The sequence below is a fragment of the Adiantum capillus-veneris genome, chromosome 13 (genome assembly GCF_014529385.1).
Source record: "Adiantum capillus-veneris isolate H3 chromosome 13, ASM1452938v2, whole genome shotgun sequence".
In the NCBI taxonomy this organism is placed as follows: domain Eukaryota; kingdom Viridiplantae; phylum Streptophyta; class Polypodiopsida; order Polypodiales; family Pteridaceae; genus Adiantum; species Adiantum capillus-veneris.
The window spans coordinates 146,093,776-146,115,204 of NC_140943.1; the positions used below are offsets into that span (position 1 = coordinate 146,093,776).

General features: G+C 41.3%; 1 protein-coding gene across 1 annotated transcript in view; it reads left to right on the plus strand.

The window, feature by feature from the left end:
* Nucleotides 1-228, plus strand: part of LOC147445024 (uncharacterized) — a 1,245-nt gene extending 1,017 nt beyond the window's left edge. Inside the window, exon 2 of the mRNA XM_086527989.1 lies at nt 1-228. This exon is cut by the window's left edge and continues 33 nt beyond it. Within this exon, the coding sequence (XP_086384115.1) occupies nt 1-66 (66 nt within the window). The 3' untranslated portion in view covers nt 67-228.
* The last annotated feature ends 21,201 nt before the right edge of the window (nt 229-21,429 follow it).

The window sequence follows — 21,429 nt, forward strand, 5'->3', positions numbered from 1 at the left end:
AATGTAATGATGGATGCCGCCCTATTTCTCTCACAACCTAAAGCAAGTGGTGAAATTCTAACATGATTTCACTTCCCTCAAGCACAACTAGTCTTGCTTGGTGGGCTTTGCTATAGAACCTAACAGGATAGATGCATATTGACATCAAACATCTAGCATTGAAGTAAACAAATTACAAAGGACATTGAAGATTTTTCAGAAAAGAAATGTGTATTTGATGACCAATTACGTCTATAGTTGTCTATAAACTGGTATAATTTCATGGCATTGACGAATTTAAAAAAATGAAATGCATGTGTTGATGCTTCAAATCAAGCATAGTCAATTCTCTTATTTATGTGTGTGTGAGAGAGAGAGAGAGAGAGAGAGAGAGAGAGAGAGATAAATGTTACTGCAATCGGAGGGAGCAAGTAGTTCAAAACATATTTGAGGAGCAACACGCTAGGATAAAAGATTGTCCTCATGCTACACATCGATTATGTAAAGGAGATAATTGGGTTGTAATATATAAGTTGCATTGTTATACAAGGACGAACGTAGATTAACATCAACCACCTAGGAATATAGTAAACATGTTCAAAGTGCATTGAGTGCTATAATACATAACTTGAATTGCCAAATTGCGAGAAAAGAGTCTACTTTATATATAATTTCAATGATTGACATTGAGCATGCACTAGTGAGGAAAAAATGTGGCTGAACTAAACTTTAGAAAGCAATGACAAACTCAAAAAATTGAAATGCACTGTTAACCTGGAAATCCTGTACGGGTGCCGTCCAATTGTGCATGCCGGTGGGCAATGTTTAAATCAAGCTACATAAAAGCAATGCAAATAGTTGTATCTAGACGCGAAGTCAAAATGCTAAATATACGTGTATATCATGCATAAGTGCCACACAACAGTATGGTGGAGAGTTGACATTGTGATCTCTCCAAAAATCATAAGAAACGGAAGGCGTGCCCTGCCTAGTAGCATTTATGTGTTGTGCCAAGAAAACGTATAGACAGAGGGAGTTGGATACAGATAACATACCTTGAAATGTTGCAAAGCTAGAGTCGTGCTTGTGCATTCAAAACATCCATTGATGTGAACATATGTCCTCTCTGTCAGTCACAAAACATGACTCAAAACAAATACAAAAGATATAGGTTAGCAGAGGTAAATTTATATTGTACGTCATAGACAGTGTAGGGTTTATTGTAGTGATGAATTCTCAGATCAAAATCCCCACTAGAGCATAGTGAAGCACATTTCTGCCATTAGCCATCTTATAGATTGCAGAGTTTACATATCTCGACCAATAAGCAACTGTCTATTGTTGAAAACATAGCTGCTGCCAAAGAGGTGACGAGTGTCGGACGTGTGAAAATTAGGCGGGCGAGTGTAGTGGTTTGGGTGCTAAGACAACACCTCCACCACACTCATTGTCTCCTCACGATCAACTATAGACCAAGGTTTAAAGCAATTTCAACTACTTGTGCAATGTCGTGTGCATCCGAAAAACACAATGTAATAGAGGTGATGGAGGCAGGGTGGGTCCTATAGACCCTAGCAGCAGCTGGTAAGGGGATCTCTCAGAAGTTGGTGGCATCATTTAACAAAATCAAGGCAGCTGATAAGGGGATCCCATAGACGTCGGTGGCATCATTCATTAGCATCGAATGTGTCTTACATAGTACAACTGAATTGAGTGTGCTTCTTGTATGTCCGACAAAGGATATGTAGCACAGGGATTTCATATGTTGCACCAGTTGCCACTTGTTGGCAACTAGATTGTGTGGAGAGCCATCACATGGCCATGGCGTTGTTGCAGGAGTGAAACAATAGCCCGGATTTGCTTGATACTGTTGATAAGTCTGTTCCAGATCGCCTGCAACCTCGTCCCTTGAAAGAGACATGCATCGGCCGCTCTAGTTTGCAACTCAAAAACACAAAATCTACATCACGCTGCTGCTGCGCACTAGACTCAGGTTGACCCAGCCTCCTCGCAACCCATAACCGCAACAGATGCTCATGAAGATAGGGTTTAGTTGAGCCTTTGCTCCACCATGGAAGCCCGTAAGTCGCCATGACAACTCCTGTAAAGACCAGACAAGACCCTACCAAAGGGGAAAGATTGAAATATTTTGTAAGGACATAGGTAAGGCCACCGGCACGACCGGACAATATGTACGCTAGGGGGAGGCTATAAGATAGCATGGTTAGATGGAGACTAGCACACTGTATTAATCTCCGCCTTTCAATGGTATCCGAGCTATTTCGGGAAAGGGAAGAAGCGGGCTGCATGTGCATGCGATGCACATCTCCCTCCCACAATCCGCATACAACATGCAGGGAAGATGGCGACCCACAACACAACAAAAGAAAAAACATAGACAGAGTTCTATGGGTAGCACAGGAGGACAAACAACGAGTAATAATCGCAACCGCCCCACATTCGTCCTCCACAACACATGACCAAGGCGTACGACCAAGGAAGACTCAATTGGAAACTCTACGGCACCTAGGCTCGATTATCTACACATGTAGGAAGGCCCACTAGACCCTTGCATGAAAAAGGGTTGAACCCACCCCATGAGGGTAAGATGTCAACACCCTACCATTCAAGCTATTAAGACTTGCTGTATACAATGAGGAAAAAGATAGCATACTTGTGTTGACAAAGAAAGCTACAAACTTCAAAGAAGCAGTTTCACCCTTCCTTTTCACTCCTCAGAGAAAGACAAGCTTTCTTCCAAAATTCCTTTTTCTTCAAGAAATAAGCTTCACAAGTGAACAAAAGCCATCACAAAAATGACGAGTTTTTGTGAAAAATCAACGAAGGTGTTCTTACGAAGAACACGACGTGAAGCCATTTGAAAATTTGGGAGGTCATTTGGAGGGCCTTCTAAGAAAAATGCAATTTTTTGTCTTCTCTCTCTAGAAAAGGTGTTCTCATCAACCGTTCAAAAAAGATGTTCTCATCGAAGGTGGTAAAAGAAAAGGTGTTCTCATCAACCGTTCAAAAAGTGTACTTCGAAGTGGATTCTTTCGACATTCATAATAGCTGTAATGATTGTTGGAATGTCCCTTTTCAGTTATATTGAATGCATCTCATCATATAGGAGGGAAGTTCTTCTCCATACGATGTATGTAGTAGAGAGTTTAGGGAGTAATGACGTTATACTCTTTTGTTTCTTGATTTTCTTGGCTGTATATTCATGGCTTCTTTATCCACCCCCTCAAACCTTCTCACTAAACGACATAAATATCATCTACGCGTTGATTTGAATCTTGAATATGAGCCTTTATGAAAGTGAAGTAAAACAAACACAATAGTAACACCCATGAAGAAAGAAAGACTCAGAGTAGAGGGAGAAAAAAACATAGATTTATGGACAAATGGCTCACTCTATCCCTTGAATCCTATGACCAATGCCTCCCCTACATTTGCAAATCCCACTACTTTATTGATCTTTACAGGTGACAGACGGAATGGTTTACTTGGCTACTGCAAAGCTCTAACTGGGAAATCAGAAATTCAAAAAAGTATGGTTCACCATCAAGCAAATGAAATTCTACGACTTTCTAATTTACATTGTGAGGACTAAAAAACCCTTTTGCAATGCACACAAGAAATACAGGTCTTGCAAGAAAAAGTGCGGAACTTACAAAGGAAAGATAGTCCAAGCATTGAGGTCTCAAGAAAAGAATCCAAGCATTGAGGTCACGATTGTGAACCTTTTAGTTTATTTCACCTATACATAGTTTTTTCTTATGTCTGTTATATTTTCTATGTAGACATGCTATCTATCCAGACAAAGAAAACATAGATCCAAAGGCCAATATAGGAAAACAGTTGAAGCCTTTAAAAACAAGTGGTCTTGCAAAGGATATAATGCATGACAAGAAGTATAAGGTTTTGCAACGAGATGTTGTTGACAGTTTTATTACAAAGAGTGCAGTGCCTGCCAGTGAAATATAGAACACACTTGACTCCCTTGGGGTGAGTAAGAGAGGGTACTAAGCTATTTAGTAGTCTATCCCCTCCATTTTTGTGAAGAATGGAATAAAGTCTAAACTTCTACCAGCAGTAGTGTCTGGAAAGAGAGACTTTAACTTAACTATTGCACAAATAGATTTCATTAGATGTCCATTCATATCGATGGTATCTATAGATCTCAAGGAACAACTGTAACCTATGATGACTACAACAATATCTTCATGGACCTCACTTTGTTGCAAACTAGAATGGTTGAGTTTTACAATGTAACATTTGAAGAGACAGGTGGCGTTCTGCATTTTGCTTTGAAGCTAGATGAGTGTGAGATTCTCAAAGACAAGAAGCTAGAACGAGTCATAATAACGTTGATGAATAGGGCTCTTTCAAAATGCCCCACTGATGATCCTTCGTACTTCAGTGTTCAATCAGAAACAAACATATGGTGGCTTGGTGCTTTTCAGGTATTTCATTTCCATCTTCTCTTCAGCTTTGCCGAGCCCTCTTGAGATTTAATTTTAAATTTAGTTTCACGTCTCATGTGGATTTAGTCTTGAAGGTAAAGAAAGAAGACTACGAAATTTTATATTGGGTGTTTCATCAAACCCCTATCCCTGATATCATTGATAAACAAATGAATCAAGGAAAGGTGTTGGTTGTCAATGGGAAGGGAGACTTTCAACTTCAATGGCATCTTGGAGGTGACCTTATAACACTGAAGTGTATGTATAATTGTGGAACGGGTGCTATGGTAAAGGCTCCATGCTTGTGTTGCATGGATCCTGCAAAGACAATGGACCCAAAATGGTAAAGAAAGGTTCCTACTTGCCACAATGAGGATCCTAATTTCCAGCCAGTTCTGGATATTCCACTTGTCAATGTACACATTTGTACAATGCATGCTCTTTGCAGAATTGTGGAGAAGTTGGTGTATCTATACATTGGGTTTTCTTGGAAAATCAAGAACTCAAAAGAATAGAAGGTCGCGATAGAGGTGCTTAAACTGATTTTGTCCAAGATGGGTCTCCATGGGGGCAATGTGAAAATCCAGCGGGACAAGAAAAGGTCAACCAGTTACAAAGATGTACCTTGCAAACCATCTATTGGTGGGATCAAGGCACATCATTTTTTGTCAAAACCAACAGGCGTGAAAGATAAGAAGCTAACCAAGCGTTGAAGGATGTATTACTCCACTTATGTTAGCAAAATTGAGTTTCAACAATGGAAAAATCTCCATATGGCAGTGAAGGACCAGGAACCCACAACTCGCAATGCCAAGGGTGAAGTGTGGCATTCCATCGATGAGCTATTTCAAATGTGTGACAAAGATGAGTGGACACAAAATGATATAAACAAGTTTAAGGAGAACCTTTAGCTACTAAAGAAAGCATTTAGGACATCATGGACTGAAACTCAGATTACTCATACATGGTATTGTTAAAGCACCCTTTTAAATGATAAAGGCTAAAAGGTTGTTTAAAATGCCTGACAACTTGTTTTATTTGCAGCACATCATTTTCAATCACTTACCATACTTCATTCAAAAGTACGGAAACCCAGGCATATGGAACACCCAAGGCTTGGAAAAGTCTCATTACATGGCATATTTTAGACACACACAACACGGTGGCTCTGAGATAAGGCAAACAATTTGAAAGAGTTGTTTCAGTGGTTTTATCACAGAATCCTTCACCGACTGCAGCAAAAACATGTATTGGACTGTTCGGCAACAACACAAGCAATTAGGCATTCGCAACAAAGGAAAAGGAAACAAGTAGAGGCATTCAACAACTCCAGTTCTCGTGTAATGAAATTGGCCTATTTAATTTGAGAGTAGCGAAAATTAATGAGAGTACTTTTGAGAAATGACTTTGTGAACATAGCGGGTGAACATAATTGAAGATAGCAACATAATCATAGCAATTAGCTAACTTGGCATGAACAATACTTTTGCAAGAGAGAGAATTTAGAGAACATGACAACAGTTGAGGACCGGATTTATGTGGAGCCGGTCCCCCCTCCAATAGGCATTTGTATTATGATTTCTCCCATTAAGAGAGACTTGTTACAATACAATCTTTGTGTTCCTTCTGACCTAGGTGATGCAATGAAGATGGAAAGCTTCATGCATCACAAACATAACATAAACTTGAAGAAAGCTTTAACTATCCCAAGCCTCAGTCTCAAGACCTCAAACACCTTCGAAGGTGGAGAGAGCTAGCAGGGAATGAGGGTAGGGAAGAGGAAGAAGAAACATTTCGTAGGAGAAATAATTAGTTCCTCACTTATCATAACTCTTGTTGCTAGCATACATAATAGCATAGTAATGAAGAAGAAGGAGATGGCAAGCTTAAGCATTGAAGCATGGATCTTGGTTGGATTTGCACTCCATATCCAAGAGTGTTGGTGTAGGCTCTCAACCTCTACTTGCTTGGAGAAGGAGAGGGAGCTCTTGCACTTTGCATAGCACACGATGAGAGTGTTTGTGAGTGTGTGTGGGTGAGTATACCCCCTAAGCAACCCCCTAGCTTGCTTGGGTCGACCCCCCCTTGTAGCTCATGCTTGAAGCTCATTGGACCCCCCCTCCAAGCCTAGCCAATCACAAGCAGGAGGCATTACAAGCAGCAAGGGTAGCCTTGAGACAAGTGTCCCCCTTTCCCCGTTGAGAGAGAGGTCTAGATAAATGCTAAATCATTTAATTAAATCTCATAAATTATTATTGGACCCCTTGGGTGGCCAACCAATAGGCTTCAGGCACACCATGAGGGCAACATGAGGAGGAACTTGACAAGTGTCCCTTTTGCTTTCTTTGTACCATGCATGCCTTGTGTGAGCGTGTGGGTGTTCTCTCTCATCCCCCCTCATGTAGGGCTCGCCCCCTCCTTGTAGGGATTAAATCTTTGACTTTTTGACACCTCAAGCCCTTCATGCATAGGCCCAGTTCCCACCACAAGCTTGGCTCATCACTACTTTAAGCTTGGGATGGGTTCTCACCTCAAGTGCAACCCTAGCATCTCAAGCGTCAAGCACCTCAAGCATCTCAAATATTAAGCACCTCAAGAATCTCAAGCACCTCAAGCACCTTAGTCATCAAGCATGACAAGCAGGACAAGAACCTCGAGTTGGGTCGGGTTCCCAACTCAAGCTCAGCCCTAGCTTACCTAAGGCCAAAGTCCTTTTACAAACATTATTGGAGGTCTTCAATGAAGCTAACCCTAAGGTCTTATGCTCCATTTGTTAGCCTTGCTCTTTGATAGACCATCTCTCATTTGGGCCCCTTTACCATTGGCCCCGTGTTGAGATAGATCTATAAGCACATGTCTATATCTTAACACTTGTTCCCATTTATTCTCCCACATTAAGTGATCAATTTAATATGAGAAAATAATTTGGGTTGGTTAGATATTAGATATTAGATATTAGATTTTATGACATTACCTCTCTCTTGAAATCATAGTCTTCCTAGACTATGAGGTAGAAGAGACAAAGCCTTAGTCATTAGTCAATTTTACTTAGCGGGTAGAGGATCCCTTTTTTACCCTACGACATCTTTCCAAGATGGATGACCAATCCATTTGGTGCTTGGGAGACATAGCTGCCACAACCATGTCTGCTCTTTAGTCCATTTCATTCTCCCAAAGTAGAGTGACAAATTCTACTTGGTGTTTGAGAGACGTCGTCATCACAGACATGATTCTAAGCATGTATACTTGTTAAATTTGTGCACAATTAAAAAAAGGACTAGTCTTATAAGACAAAAACATGAGTCATTTTAAAAGCAATTTGTACATTTGCTTACTCTAATGTAGCATTGTAAGCATTGACAAGGTTCATACTATGCTTAAGCTGTATTCCTTGCATCCATCTAGCATCTTCAAAAGGATAATTTTTGAACTTAATAAGATACCGTCGGATAATCTTACCATGTCATAGTACCTTGTCTTCATGCCGAAGGACAGCTTCGGGTTGTAGCACCTCTTCTTGGTGTTCAACTTCGGGAGGGTCTTTAATAATTGGTTCAGTTGGTGGCTCTCCTTTGTAGGGCTTAAGTAGGCTTACATGAAATGCATTGTGTATGAGCCAATGGTTGGGAAACTTGAGTTGATAAGCCGTCTCATTGATGAGCTTCAAGATTCAGAAAGGACCATAGTATCTTTTTGCTAGTTTAGAATAATACTTTTGATGGCCCGTAGGATTTTTGCCCGTCGTTTGCCTTAATCGAGCCTTAGGAAACTTGAGTAAGACCCAATCATTTTCTTTGAACATTACGGATCTTCTGTGATTATCAACAACAGCTTTTTTCCTTTGTTGAGAGATGGATATAGCGTCCTTAATCTTTTGAAAATATTCTTGTAGGTCACGGCTATACTCATCGGTGGCGAAGATCTTCCCATGTACTTTGAGTAGCAAGGGACTTTTAGGTCTTCCCTCAATGATCTCAAAAGGTGCTTTTCCCGTAGAAGTATGTACAATATTATTGTAGGCATACTCTACAAGAGGTAAGTACTTTTCCCATTGTGAGCGTTGATCTACTTCGGTAACATAAGTCTTGAGTAGATCGAGTATAGTAAGATTGGCTATCTCACTTTGGCCATCCGTTTGTGGGTGATAGGCCGAAGAGAAATTCAATCTTGTTCCTAGATTTTCAAAGAGACCTTTCCAGAAATTACTGGTCATTCTAGGATCTCTATCTGACACGATGGATGTAGGTAATCCATGGTGCTTGAAAATCTGAGATATGAAGAGAGTTGCCATTTGATGTGCCTTAATAGTCTTTTTGACATGAATAAAATGTGCTTGCTTGCTAAACCTGTCAACTATTGTCCATATTCTTGTATTCCCATGGATAGACTTGGGTAATACAAAGATGAAATCCATGGATATACTCTCCCATGGTGAATTTGGGATAGTCAATGGTTGGAGTAATCCAGGTTGCTTCCCTCGTTCATACTTGGTCTTTTGGCATACTACACATTTTGAAACATACTCTTGTATGTCCACTTTCATGGTAGGCCAATAGAAGTACGTCTCTACTCCTCGGAGAGTAGGTTGAATACCTCTATGCCCAGCATATGGAGGAGCATGGGATTCATACATAACTTTCTCACGAAGGGAATGGGTAACACATAGCCTATTGCCGTGGAGAAGATAACCATCGTGCAAGGTGAATGGTTCCTCTTTCTTCCCCAAAGCAAGGGCTGACATTATGTCTCTAAAGTCTGGGTCATTAGCATACTCATCTATCATAGAGGATAGATCATTGTGAGTAGCTATAGACACCGCATTAACTTTGGGTCATCGTGAAAGTGCATCGGCCACTTGATTGTGCTTACTAGCTATGTGAGCAATATGGAAATTAAATTGCGAAAGAAAATTTGCCCACCTCATTTGTTTGTCGGAAAGCTTGGTTTGCGTCATGAAATACTTGAGACTTTGGTGGTCGGTTCGTAGCATAAATGGAGTCCCCAATAGGTAGTGCTTCCATGTGTCTAGGGCATGTAGAACAGCTAAAATCTCTATCTCATAAATGCCCAAGACTCGTTCATAAATATTGAGCCTTCGGCTCTCATATGCTATGGCATGCCCTTCTTGAAGCAAAACTGCTCCAAGGCAATCACCACAAGCATCACATTGGACCTCATGGCTTTGAGAGATCCGGAAGCACGAGGACTGGTTGGGAAGTAAGCTTCTCTTTGAGCTTTTCAAAAGCATTTTGCTCCTTAGTAGTCCATAAAAACTTAACGTTCTTCTTAGTTAAGTCGTGTAGTGGTCCTGCTCCTTGAGAGAATTTTGCTATGAAGCGTCTATAGTATGCGCACATACCAACAAAGCTTCTTAGCTCATGTAGATTTCTTGGGTTAGGCCATGCTTTATTACCTCTAACTTTGATGGATCCATTTGGATACCATATTTAGAGATAATATGACCTAGATATTGAATCTCTTGAAGGAAGAATTTGCTTTTCTTTTGGTTGAGAAAAAGCTTGTTCTCCCTCAATGCTTGAAAAATCACTTGGAGATGTTGCTTATGTTCCTCCAGAGACTTGGAGTAGATGATGATATCATCAAAGAACACTCCAGTGAATTTGCGGTATGGTCTAAAAATTTTCTCCATCAAACGATTGAATGTAGCTGGTGCATTAGTCAAGCCAAAAGTCATGACTAGATATTCATAAAGACCAAACGTTCTGCAAAATGAGGTCTTTAAGATATCTTCATCCACTATCCTTATTTGATGATAGCCACTCTTAAGGTCAATCCTACTGAAGTAGGTAGATCCTTGTAGCTTATCAAAGAGATCTTCTACCCAAGGTACGGGAAATCTGTTTTTGATAGTGATATGGTTTAGTGCTCGATAGTCCACACACATACGGTATGTACCATCTTTCTTTTGCACTAAAAGGACTGGAGAACAAAAGGGAGAGGAACTAAACCTCACCCATCCCTTTGTCTACCAGCTCTTGTACTTGCCTCATGATCTCCTCTTGTTGAGCTTGTGAGACTCGATAAGGAGGCTTTTTAGGTGGTGAGCTTCCAGGAAGGAGCTCAATGCGATGGTCATCATCCCCTCGTTTTGGAGGTAAGTCCATAGGGATATCATCGATGAACACATCTTGGAATCCTTTTAGAAAATTAGACAAGTCTAACTCTTCTTGATTCCTACCATTTACATTTGATGAAACATTAGTATCTTTTAGAGACTCTTTGACAAAAATCATGTACGCAAAAATTGAGCTCTTCATTGACTTATCAAAAGCAAGAGGATTTACAAGTGGAATAGTGCGACCACGCTCACTAGCATCTATATACATGTTCTTTCCCCTGTAGGTGAAGTAGATTCTCCTTTCAGGGAACTTCATGTTGGCAGCCATGCGATCAAACCATGGTGCCCCTAGGATAACATCCTCATGTTGGAGAGGAGAGATGAAGAAGTCTTCTTTGTCGACATAGCTTTGGACATGAAGCCTCAACTTCCCAATCAAGGGAGACGGAGGCTTGTTGTCCCTTGATAGCTGTATCAGCCACACTACTATATCTCCCATCTCAAAAGCTTGAATGCCCAACTTGGTGGCCAACTTCGTTGATATGAAGTTAAGAGTAGAGCCAGGGTCAAACAAGATGAAGGCATCATGCTCTCTTAACTTTCCCCAAGCATAGGAAAGTGATGATCCTTTGCAATGAGCATCCTCTTTTGGAGCTTCGATGGTGGAAGCCCTAGGAGTCTCATTGCGAGTATTCTTCTTGGGGCAAGAACAATAGCCATGTCCTTGCTCCCCACACTTGAAACACTTATGGTCCTTGCGAAAAGCTTCAAGCTCTTCAGGAGAGAGTTTGTTTTTACCTTTGTAAACTCCCTTCTCCTTGGAACGATTGTTGTTGTTTCTGGAAGTGACTTGGGAAGTATTTTGAACATTGGTTTTTCCCTTTGCATCATTTTTGTCTTTGTTTTCCATGGGCTTGACATTACGTCTAGCCCCTTGATGGAAATTGATGTGTGAAGCAACCATGGTGTGATGGATTACTTCGCTAATAGTACCAGGCCATTGCGAGTTGATGTATTCGGCCATCTCTTCAGGTAATCCCACACAGAATTGCTGCCTTTGCTGGGCAAAGTCTATCTTTTGAAAGACAATAGCCTTGAGATGTAAATCCCAAAACTTGTCTACGTACTTGTAGATAGACTCATGAGACAGAAGCTTCAAGATGCGCCATTCAGTAAGCACTTTGTCTTTTGCATCGCTTGCAAGGAATTGCTTCATGATGGAACCTCGTAGAGTTTTCCATGTCTTTGGGGCTTCACCATTGCCACGAAGGCTAGCCCACCATTGACGAGCTGATTTTTGGAAGTGCATAGCTACATGGAGTAGCTTGGAGGACTCTGTGAAGCCCTCGTCTCCAAAGGCCGCATCAAATTGCTGGATGAAGGCCAACACTTTGTCGGTAGCACCAAAGGTGCCATCATAGGTGAGAAAAGAGATACTCTTTCCTCCCTCCTTGAACTTCTTTAGTTTTTGTGACCTTCGCCATGCAGGAAATGATTTGCGATGTCCTCCCCTCTTGTATTCTCTAGGCGAATAGCCATAACTTTCATCGGAAGAGGAGGAATTGAAGAAGAAGGAGAAGAGGGTGACCTCTTCCTAGCCCTTTTCTCCCTTTGTTTCCTCTCTTGCCTTTCACAGTGATGAGGAGAAGGACTACGTGTTGATCTTTTCCTCTTGGGAGGAGTGGGCGATTGTCTAGACCGCCGTCTTCGTGGAGCCACATCTTCAGAGGAACTTAAACTTTCATTGCTTTCTTGCTCTTTGGATTCCTCCTCTCGAATGGGAGAGAGTCTTCTTTTGGGGGTCTCTTCAAGAGGCCTCCTAAGCCCTCTCTCATCTTGGAGAGGAAGGGAAATTCCATAAGCACGAAGTTGTTGAGTAACTTCGGCTTGCAAAGCAGGGTTGCCCATAGCTTGCTGCAACCTAGTGATGAGATAATTCACAAACATGGGAGCATCATCATTAGCACCTTCATGTGAAAAATCAAAGATATCAATGTTCATTCTACTCTCTTGATTATTGTCAGCCATGTTAACAAAATTAATGTATGTACTTAGTGTATGCTTTGGTAATTCAAAACCTTAGTTGCCACTCCTCTTAGCCTTTGAAAATCGGCTCTTAAGTATCTACACCCACGGCTCGAAGTGGTTAATTATAGAGAGTAGAGGAGTAGGTCTAACATAGCAGAGTTGCCGAGGGCTAGCTTCTTTCGGACTTCTTATGGCTCAATAATGGTAAAGCCGTAGGCAAGTCTAGAAAGACTCCATTATTAAGTCCAAAGCTCCGGAGGTGTGCACCATCCCCTACATAGTGGGCTCAACAAAAACGATAATAGATCCCGGTTCCACTTACCCTAATATAATTAACAACATCAACCATTTATAGGCTACTTAAGGACCTCTCTTCTTAAGCAAGAAAAGAGAAACCAAATGCTCTGATACCAATGTAATGGAATTGGCCTATTTAATTTGAGAGTAGCGGAAATGAATGAGAGTACTTTTGAGAAATGACTTTGTGAACATAGCGGGTGAACATAATTGACGATAGCAACATAATCATAGCAATTAGCTAACTTGGCATGAACAATCCGTTTGCAAGAGAGAGAATTTAGAGAACATGACAACAATTGAGGACCGGATTTATGTGGAGACGGTCCCCTCTCCAATAGGCATTTGTATTATGATTTATCCCATTAAGAGAGACTTGTTACAATACAATCGTTGTGTTCGTTGTGACCTAGGTGATGCAATGAAGATGGAAAGCTTCATGCATCACAAACATAACATAAACTTGAAGAAAGATTTAACTATCCCAAGCCTCAGTCCCAAGGCCTCAAACACCTTAGAAGGTGGAGAGAGCTAGCAGGGAATGAGGGTAGGGAAGAGGAAGAAGAAACATTTCGTAGGAGAAATAATTAGTTCCTCACTTATCATAACTCTTGTTGCTAGCATACATAATAGCATAGTAATGAAGAAGAAGGAGATGGCAAGCTTAAGCATTGAAGCATGGATCTTGGTTGGATTTGCACTCCATATCCAAGAGTGTTGGTGTAGGCTCTCAACCTCTACTTGCTTGGAGAAGGAGAGGGAGCTCTTGCACTTTGCATAGCACACGATGAGAGTGTTTGTGAGTGTGTGTGGGTGAGTAATCCCCATAAGCAACCCCCTAGCTTGCTTGGGTCGACCCCCCCTTGTAGCTCATGCTTGAAGCTCATTGGACCCGTCCAGGCCTAGCCAATCACAAGCAGGAGGCATTACAAGCAGCAAGGGTAGCCTTGAGACAAGTGTCCCCCCTTCCTCTTTGAGAGAGAGGGCTAGATAAATGCTAAATCATTTAATTAAATCTCATAAATTATTATTGGACCCCTTGGGTGGCCAACCAATAGGCTTCAGGCACACCATGAGGGCAACATGAGGAGGAACTTGACAAGTGTCCCTTTTGCTTTCTTTGTACCATGCATGCCTTGTGTGAGCGTGTGGGTGTTCTCTCTCATCCCCCCTCATGTAGGGCTCGCCCCCTCCTTGTAGGGATTGAATCTTTGACTTTTTGACACCTCAAGCCCCTCATGCATAGGCTCAGTTCCCACCACAAGCTTGGCTCATCAGTACTTTAAGCTTGGGCTGGGTTCTCACCTCAAGTGCAACCCTAGCATCTCAAGCATGTCAAGCACCTCAAGCATCTCAATAATTAAGCACCTCAAGCATCTCAAGCACCTCAATAATCAAGCACCTCAAGTACCTTAGTCATCAAGCATGACAAGCAGGACAAGAACCTCGAGCTGGGTCGGGTTCCCGCGCCTCAAGCTCAGCCCTAGCTTACCTAAGGTCAAAGGCCTTTTACACACATTATTGGAGGTCTTCAATGAAGCTATCCCTTAGGTCTTATGCTCCATTTGTTAGCCTTTCTCTTTGATACACCATCTCTCGTTTGGGCCCCTTTACCATTGGCCCCGTGTTGAGATAGATCTATAAGCACATGTCTATATCTTAACACTTGTTCCTGTTTATTCTCCCACATTAAGTGATCAATTTAATATGAGAAAATCATTTGGGTTGGTTAGATATTAGATATTAGATTTTATGACATCTCGTGAAGTCCAAAGAGAGTGGAGAGAGACAATGCAATATGTTAACCATAGTTGTATCAAGAGATTTTGATTTTAGGTCACAATATTTACAAGAGATGCCTAAGGATATAATAGATACAATACAAGTCACAAGTCTCTCAACTTGATGACAAATAATAAATATCTTTTTACACATTACCCTTGTATCAGATCATTTAATGTTTGCCATAATCTAAGAGTTCATTTGGGTTTTGTTTCCCCAAAGTGAGTGTCATTGCTGTGTATGTGTAATAATAAGCTGCACGGCCACCAGTGTACCCCTGATAATATCCAAAACATTCTATAGCAAAAACTTTGTCAACGAGGATAACTTTGTCTGCATTTTGCGGTAGCATTGGTCCACCTAGGAAGCGTGAGAGAATCTTGAGGGCGAATGTTGAAGTACTTCCCTATTGGGACATTCCATTATGAAAGACTAGTATGGGTGCCTCACAGAGTCTGGCAAGGTATTGTCCTAGTGCTGCATCCCTTCCACGATACTCTCTTGTCCAACGATGAAGGAAGTCATCCTTTTTAGTAATCCATGACTGTACACAAAAGGACGATTTAGAGAAAGACAATGACAACCATAAATGTTTTTTTTTTTTTGGGGGGGGGGACCTCAAGGGCCCTTGTGCAGGATGCATAAACCAGTCTTCTACTTCTTGAGTACTGGTTGATGGCATGAGGTTGTTTATGATAGCTTGGAAGGTAGCCTCATCTGGGAGTGTCTCTCTATACTTTTCTGCCTTGTCAAAGCAGAGTTTGAGGCACTCCATTGGGTTAGTGGAGGTTTCCATCACCTCGTCGTCATTGCTGTCATCAAATACAAATCCACTCCTCCCATCTTGAAATTTGGAGATGGTGGCAAGTGCAAAGTCCCCCCTTAAAGAAAATATACTTTGAATGTCATGGGGGAAAATGTACAATCTCTCACCAAATTTGAACTCTGGAAGTCCAGGAAGCATCAATGTGGCTTGCTTCTTATTAAAGCCAGACACATCTAAAGGTAGTTTGATGTCAGATGTTTTAACTGTAAGTATTTTTCTTTGTTGCACCTCTTTAGCCTCTGCCTCACAATTAATATCCTCCTCAATCTCGGGAACCTCATTGGACTCCATGTCCTCATCATCTTGTTCATCGGGTGGTAGATCCTCCTCATCCATTACTGAGATCTTTCAAGAGACTAACAAATAGAGAATTTAAGAATATAAGGAACCCAAAGGATTCTTTGATTAGCTTGCAATCATGTTCGTGCACAGGACACCATGAGGGTCTATAGATGATAGGCAGATGATGGTACTTCCTGTATGACCATCTTGTGGAGTCACAATCTTTTAAGTGCACCACCACCATGTCAGCAAGAACCACTTTTCCCCTTTGGACCTCAAGCTCAAACCTGTCTCTTTCAAACTTGAGGAAATCATCGTGTTGAGCTATAAGGTCATCCGGAATGAATGGGGCATTGAAGATAAAAGAGACCTTGTCGAACATTTCGGCAGCTCCTGTAGATACTGCAAAATCAAACAGTCTTTCATCCACACATTCAAGATTTTCAACACCATTCACCCCTTCCTTACATTTTGTAGCTAGCTCACATGTAGAAGAAAGATCAACGTCTCTCTTTTTGGTGCTAGTCACTTGAAGCTTCAAGCTTATATGCACATCTTCTTGTTCTGATGCTTTTGAGTCATTGGGGGGTTTCTCTGTCTCCATAACATAATCTCCAAAAAATATATGAGCAAAGTCCACATCTCTCTTTAAAGAGCCTCTCAGCAAACTGAGGTGGTTTCCCTTCTGCTTCTTGTTCACCTAAGACAATTTTTGGATCGACCTTCTGCTTATTCATTCTGTGAGGTCTTAATCCTAAGAAAAACATAATACGTGCAATAATAAGTAAGTATTGGGACACACCAACATTTGACTTTTTTAGTAGATATTATAATATATTTCTCATAAATTGCAAGCGGTTGGTCTCTCTCTCTCTCTCTCTCTCTCAGATTGGTCTCATAGGTCATGTTGGAATTTTAAAGAGGTTAATAGAGTAGATCATTTTATTTGAGTTCCAACCTCTCTCTCTCTCTCTCTCTCTCTCTCTCTCTCTCTCTCTCAGATTGGTCTCATAGGTCATGTTGGCATTTTAAAGAGGTTAATAGAGTAGCTCATTTTATTTGAGTTCCAACCTCTCTCTCTCTCTCTCTCTCTCTCTCTCTCTCTCTCTCTCTCTCTCTCTACCCCTTATATGCTCCACGGTGCGCGAGGAACAATCGCCAGACCGATACTACATATATGTGCGCCATAGGACAACAAATTTTTTTCGCTTCTCTCTCTCTCTCTCTCTTTTTTGGTCTCACTCTATCGCTATCTCTCTCTCTCTCTCTCTCTCTCTATCTTTCTTTCTTTCTCTATTTATAACAGATTGGTCTCATAGGTCATGCTGGCATTTAAAGAGGTTAGTAGAGCATCTCCTCTTATTTGAGTTCCTACCCCCCTCTCGGCATTATTTGCTACCCATTTTGTGCTCTACGGCACGCGAACAACAATTGGCGGACCAACAACCCCCATCCGTGCGCCATAAGACAAGGAAAAGTATCAGCTCTCTCTCTCTCTCTCTAAGTTTACATCAAACCGCACGTACCAAAAATAAACAACAATAGGTGTTACCTTTTCCTGGGCTTGGCAAGGAAACCTTCCAGAGATGAAAATCTCACTGTGACCTTGGGCACACTTAAAGCCTTCACTCTACTCTTTATTTTTGCGTACCTCTCTCTCTCTCTCTCTCAACCACCCTCTCACTCTGTCTGTTTGTATGTCTCTCTCTCTCTCTCTCTCTCATAATCTAATTGTTCATAGTGCCATTGCCGCCATGCACAAAAAATAACTACATGCTTTACATGTGTCAAACGGCTATAATTAACTAGTGGGTATTTATTGCATCGTATAATTTTGATTGAGAGGCACTTAATGGGTTGTAAAATATTTGTTGGCATGCTTATTGTAGCACCTTAGAGAGAGAGAGAGAGAGAGAGAGAGAGAGAGAGAGAGAGAGAGAGAGAGAGAGAGAGAGAGAGAGAGAGAGAGAGAGAGAGAGAGAGAGAGATTGGCTTATAGGTAAATGGCAACAACAAAGGTGACTGCGAGAAAGGCAGGCAAAGGACCAGGTTTGACTGCTAAAGTAGAGGTGCTAAAGCAGGAGGAAGATCTGTTAGTAAAAAGAAGAGACCAGGAAAGCCCATGAAAATCTTGAAAGATCCAACGATGAAGAGGCTATAGAGACACATCAAGCTGTTCAAGGAAATCAGGAAGGCTCAGAAATGTATTGAGCTCCTAGTAACAAAGCTTCCATTCCAAAGACTAGTCAGGTCAATATGTGAGGAAGCATGTTTTGGGACCTTAAGGTGGAAACTTGTTGCACTGTTGGCACTACAAGAGGTAGCAAAAGGTTGCTAGAATATTTCAATGACATAACAATTGTTGCAGCACATGCACAAGGTAGCAATTATGGACAAGGACAATGAAACTTTGAAAAGAGTAAGGTGCTGCTCTAGCCTAATGACTTTATAGACAATAAAATGAAGGAAATTTTTCTTACTCTTCCATCAAGGCCATAGGCAAAGGTGAAGATTGTAGAAGTCACTCACAATGTGAATACCTGTGCTAAGGCTAAGCAAGCAGGAAAATCGGTGTGCAGATGAGATGAATAAATTGAAAGAGAAGCAAAAGGCAACAAATGCTATAGAAGAAGAGATTAATGGCTACCGCATTTTTACACACGAAATTGATGTCAGGAACAACAAAATTTTATCATCTATGGAGGAAGGATTAATAGTAGATATACAGCTAGAAGATGGTATAAGAAGACTTGCATTAGATTCTACGGATATCAATATATTGCGGGATCCAGATGCTCAAATCACAGATTCAACTGTATATATCTTCCAGAAGTAAGATGCTTTCAGGAGCTTCATCATATTTTTATTCAGCCTTGAGGCTAGAGACTAACAACTAGTAGCTGTCTACTTGTAGTTTGATCAAGATCCAACTCACTTAATAAAGAACTTAAAAAGGGTATGGACAAACAAAGGTTGACAAATACGTTAAAAATCATCAAAGAGCACCAATTGGTGCATGCCTGATAAAGGTAGGCGAACAGTTGGTGCTGAATGCATTATCGTGACCCTCTTGAGCGTATGGGGGCAATGAAAGCACCGAATGTGGATTTGGGAAGCTACACTTATAAAAACGCAAGTGCAAAAGACTACAAACCCACCCAAAACTCCCTACGCACAGGCATAAGGCTCCCCACACGGATACCTACTACCACACGAGCCCCCATCATACCTGCACACGCAGCTCGTTCTTCGTATACACATAACACACACATGTGAAGTTGTTGCTGCCCGGTTCTGCTCATGCACACACACACACACACACACACACACACACACACACACACACACACACACACACACACACACACACACACACACACGTACGTGTGAAGTTGTTGCTGCCCGGTTCTTCTCGTACACAACACATAAACTACACACACACACACACGCACACACACGCACACACATGAAGCTGTTGTTGCCCGGTTCTTCTCGTACACAACACATAAACCACACACACACACACACACACACACACACACACACACACACACACACACACACACACACACACACAAAATTACACACCTCTTGCGGCAAACAACCCCATCATGCAACGGCCTTCAATCACCCCGAATCATGAACTGTAGCATCTTTTGGTGGCGGCAAAGCGGCACATAAGACGGATTGGGTCTAGTACACATCTCAACAACGGTAATCAGACACTATTCTTTTGACTTTTTGTTTTTGTTAAATTTGAATTGGTGAAGAAATTGTGATATACATACTCATTAACTTATGATCGATTGGTCGTAAGACTCTGTTTTGCATAACATTTCTTACAAGGTATTATACTTGTTGTATTCGTCCAAGTAGAAGAGAGGTATATATGTTTTTTCCCAAAAGAAAATTCCATAATGTAAGAGGAAAACTCTAATCTAGAAAACCTTGAGTAAAAAAATTGTTGCATGGTCCGGAACATTGTATGATATGAAGTAATGACTCTACTAGGATATACCATGTGGGTCCTTGGGTTAAAAAACCAGGCTGAATTTTATGAAAAGTTTGGTATATTATGAAATCTCTTGAAATAGATGATCTACATAGTATTAGACACATGCTGAGTATACTTAGCTGATAAACGAACAAGCAAGGAGCATGCCGAGCTAGGTTTTGGGTTTCCCAAAAACATTCAATAATGTAAAAACCTGAATTTATGAAAATGATTAGCATGGTGTGACAAATACTATGGTATAGTTTGTTTGCTCCATGAACATGCATATGATTTACCTCATTAGGAAAAATATGAACCCTCTAGGGGCCCTTTGGGATTAAGGTTAATTAGAGGCCAGCCAATGAGAAGAGGGTGGTGGACACACTCTATGCCCTCAAAAATGTAGGGGGACAAAGTAGTCTTACACTTTTTAAATGGGCTCTTACTTAGTGAGAAGGTGGGGGGGGGGGGGGGGGGGGGGGGGGGGGGTGGGGGTGGGCCATATGGAACCTCCAACTTCCCTCCTTTTTGATCCGGTTCTGAAAAAATTCCAAAAAATTGAAATTTTTCAAAAATTTCAAAACTTAAATTTCATCTTTTGAAAACCCCCCTAAAACTATTTTATGGTCAAAAAAGCATTTTTTGATCTCAAAAAGTCAAAACGTGCATCCAAAAACCCTAAAATTCAAAATTTTTAAAAAACTTTTAAAAAATCTTTTTTTGCTATCCAGAGCTCCCCCAAAATTAGTTATTAGGCAAAAAGGGATTTTCTCTCTCTAGAACCCCTTTTCCAACCCCTCCTTGGTTGCAACCATCACACTCATCCTCTACTCCAACACTCTCTCTCTTTACACCATCTCCATTGCTGCAGCAAGGAAGATCCTCTCTCCTCCCCTACCACCTTTCATTGCCACACCAAGCAAGGCTTATCCACCTTCTCCTCCCAGTGCCACACCAAGCAAGGGTTGTCCACCTTCTCCTCCCATTGCCACAAGGGTTGACCATTTTCTCATATCACTTTATCACACCTACATTGTAGCAACAAGCAAGGTTCTTCTCCTCCTCCTCCTAGTTTGCTTTGCTCAACCATGGCCAACTCTACTTCGCAAAGGCGACCAAAGGATGAGGTCACAGCACTTGCATGCCACAACACTAGAGGTGTAGATGATGAGTGGGTGCCACAAGAGTTCACCAAAGGTGCTTGGGTATACATGCAACCATCTGCTGTTGGCCCTCATCGTGTGCGGAATCGTGCAAACTTGGATCTTCATTGGAAAGGAAAGCTCCTTGGCTTCAAGAACCGCAAAGACAAGGGGACCATAGCCATTGTGCAACATGTTTTCTCAATGTCAACCATGCACTTGCAACAACCACCTCGATTTCCAACACATTGTAAGTACATGTTTTGAGAATACAAAGCTAGGTGTGAAATCACAGTGTAATGTTATTATGGATTCATACTTAACATTTGTCATGCATTTATAGTCATATTTCCATCCACGTTGGTGGAGGAGCAGCCACTACATAGTCTCTCCGGCACATTCAATGCTATACATGCGGATATTGGAGCAATAATTTTCCCGCATCTTTGCCCAACCAAACTGGTTCAAAGAAGGATTTTCTTCTATTCTCACTCCTATATTGTCCCTACTTCTACACAAGCATTTGGAACGCTTGAACCCATCAAAGTAACTTC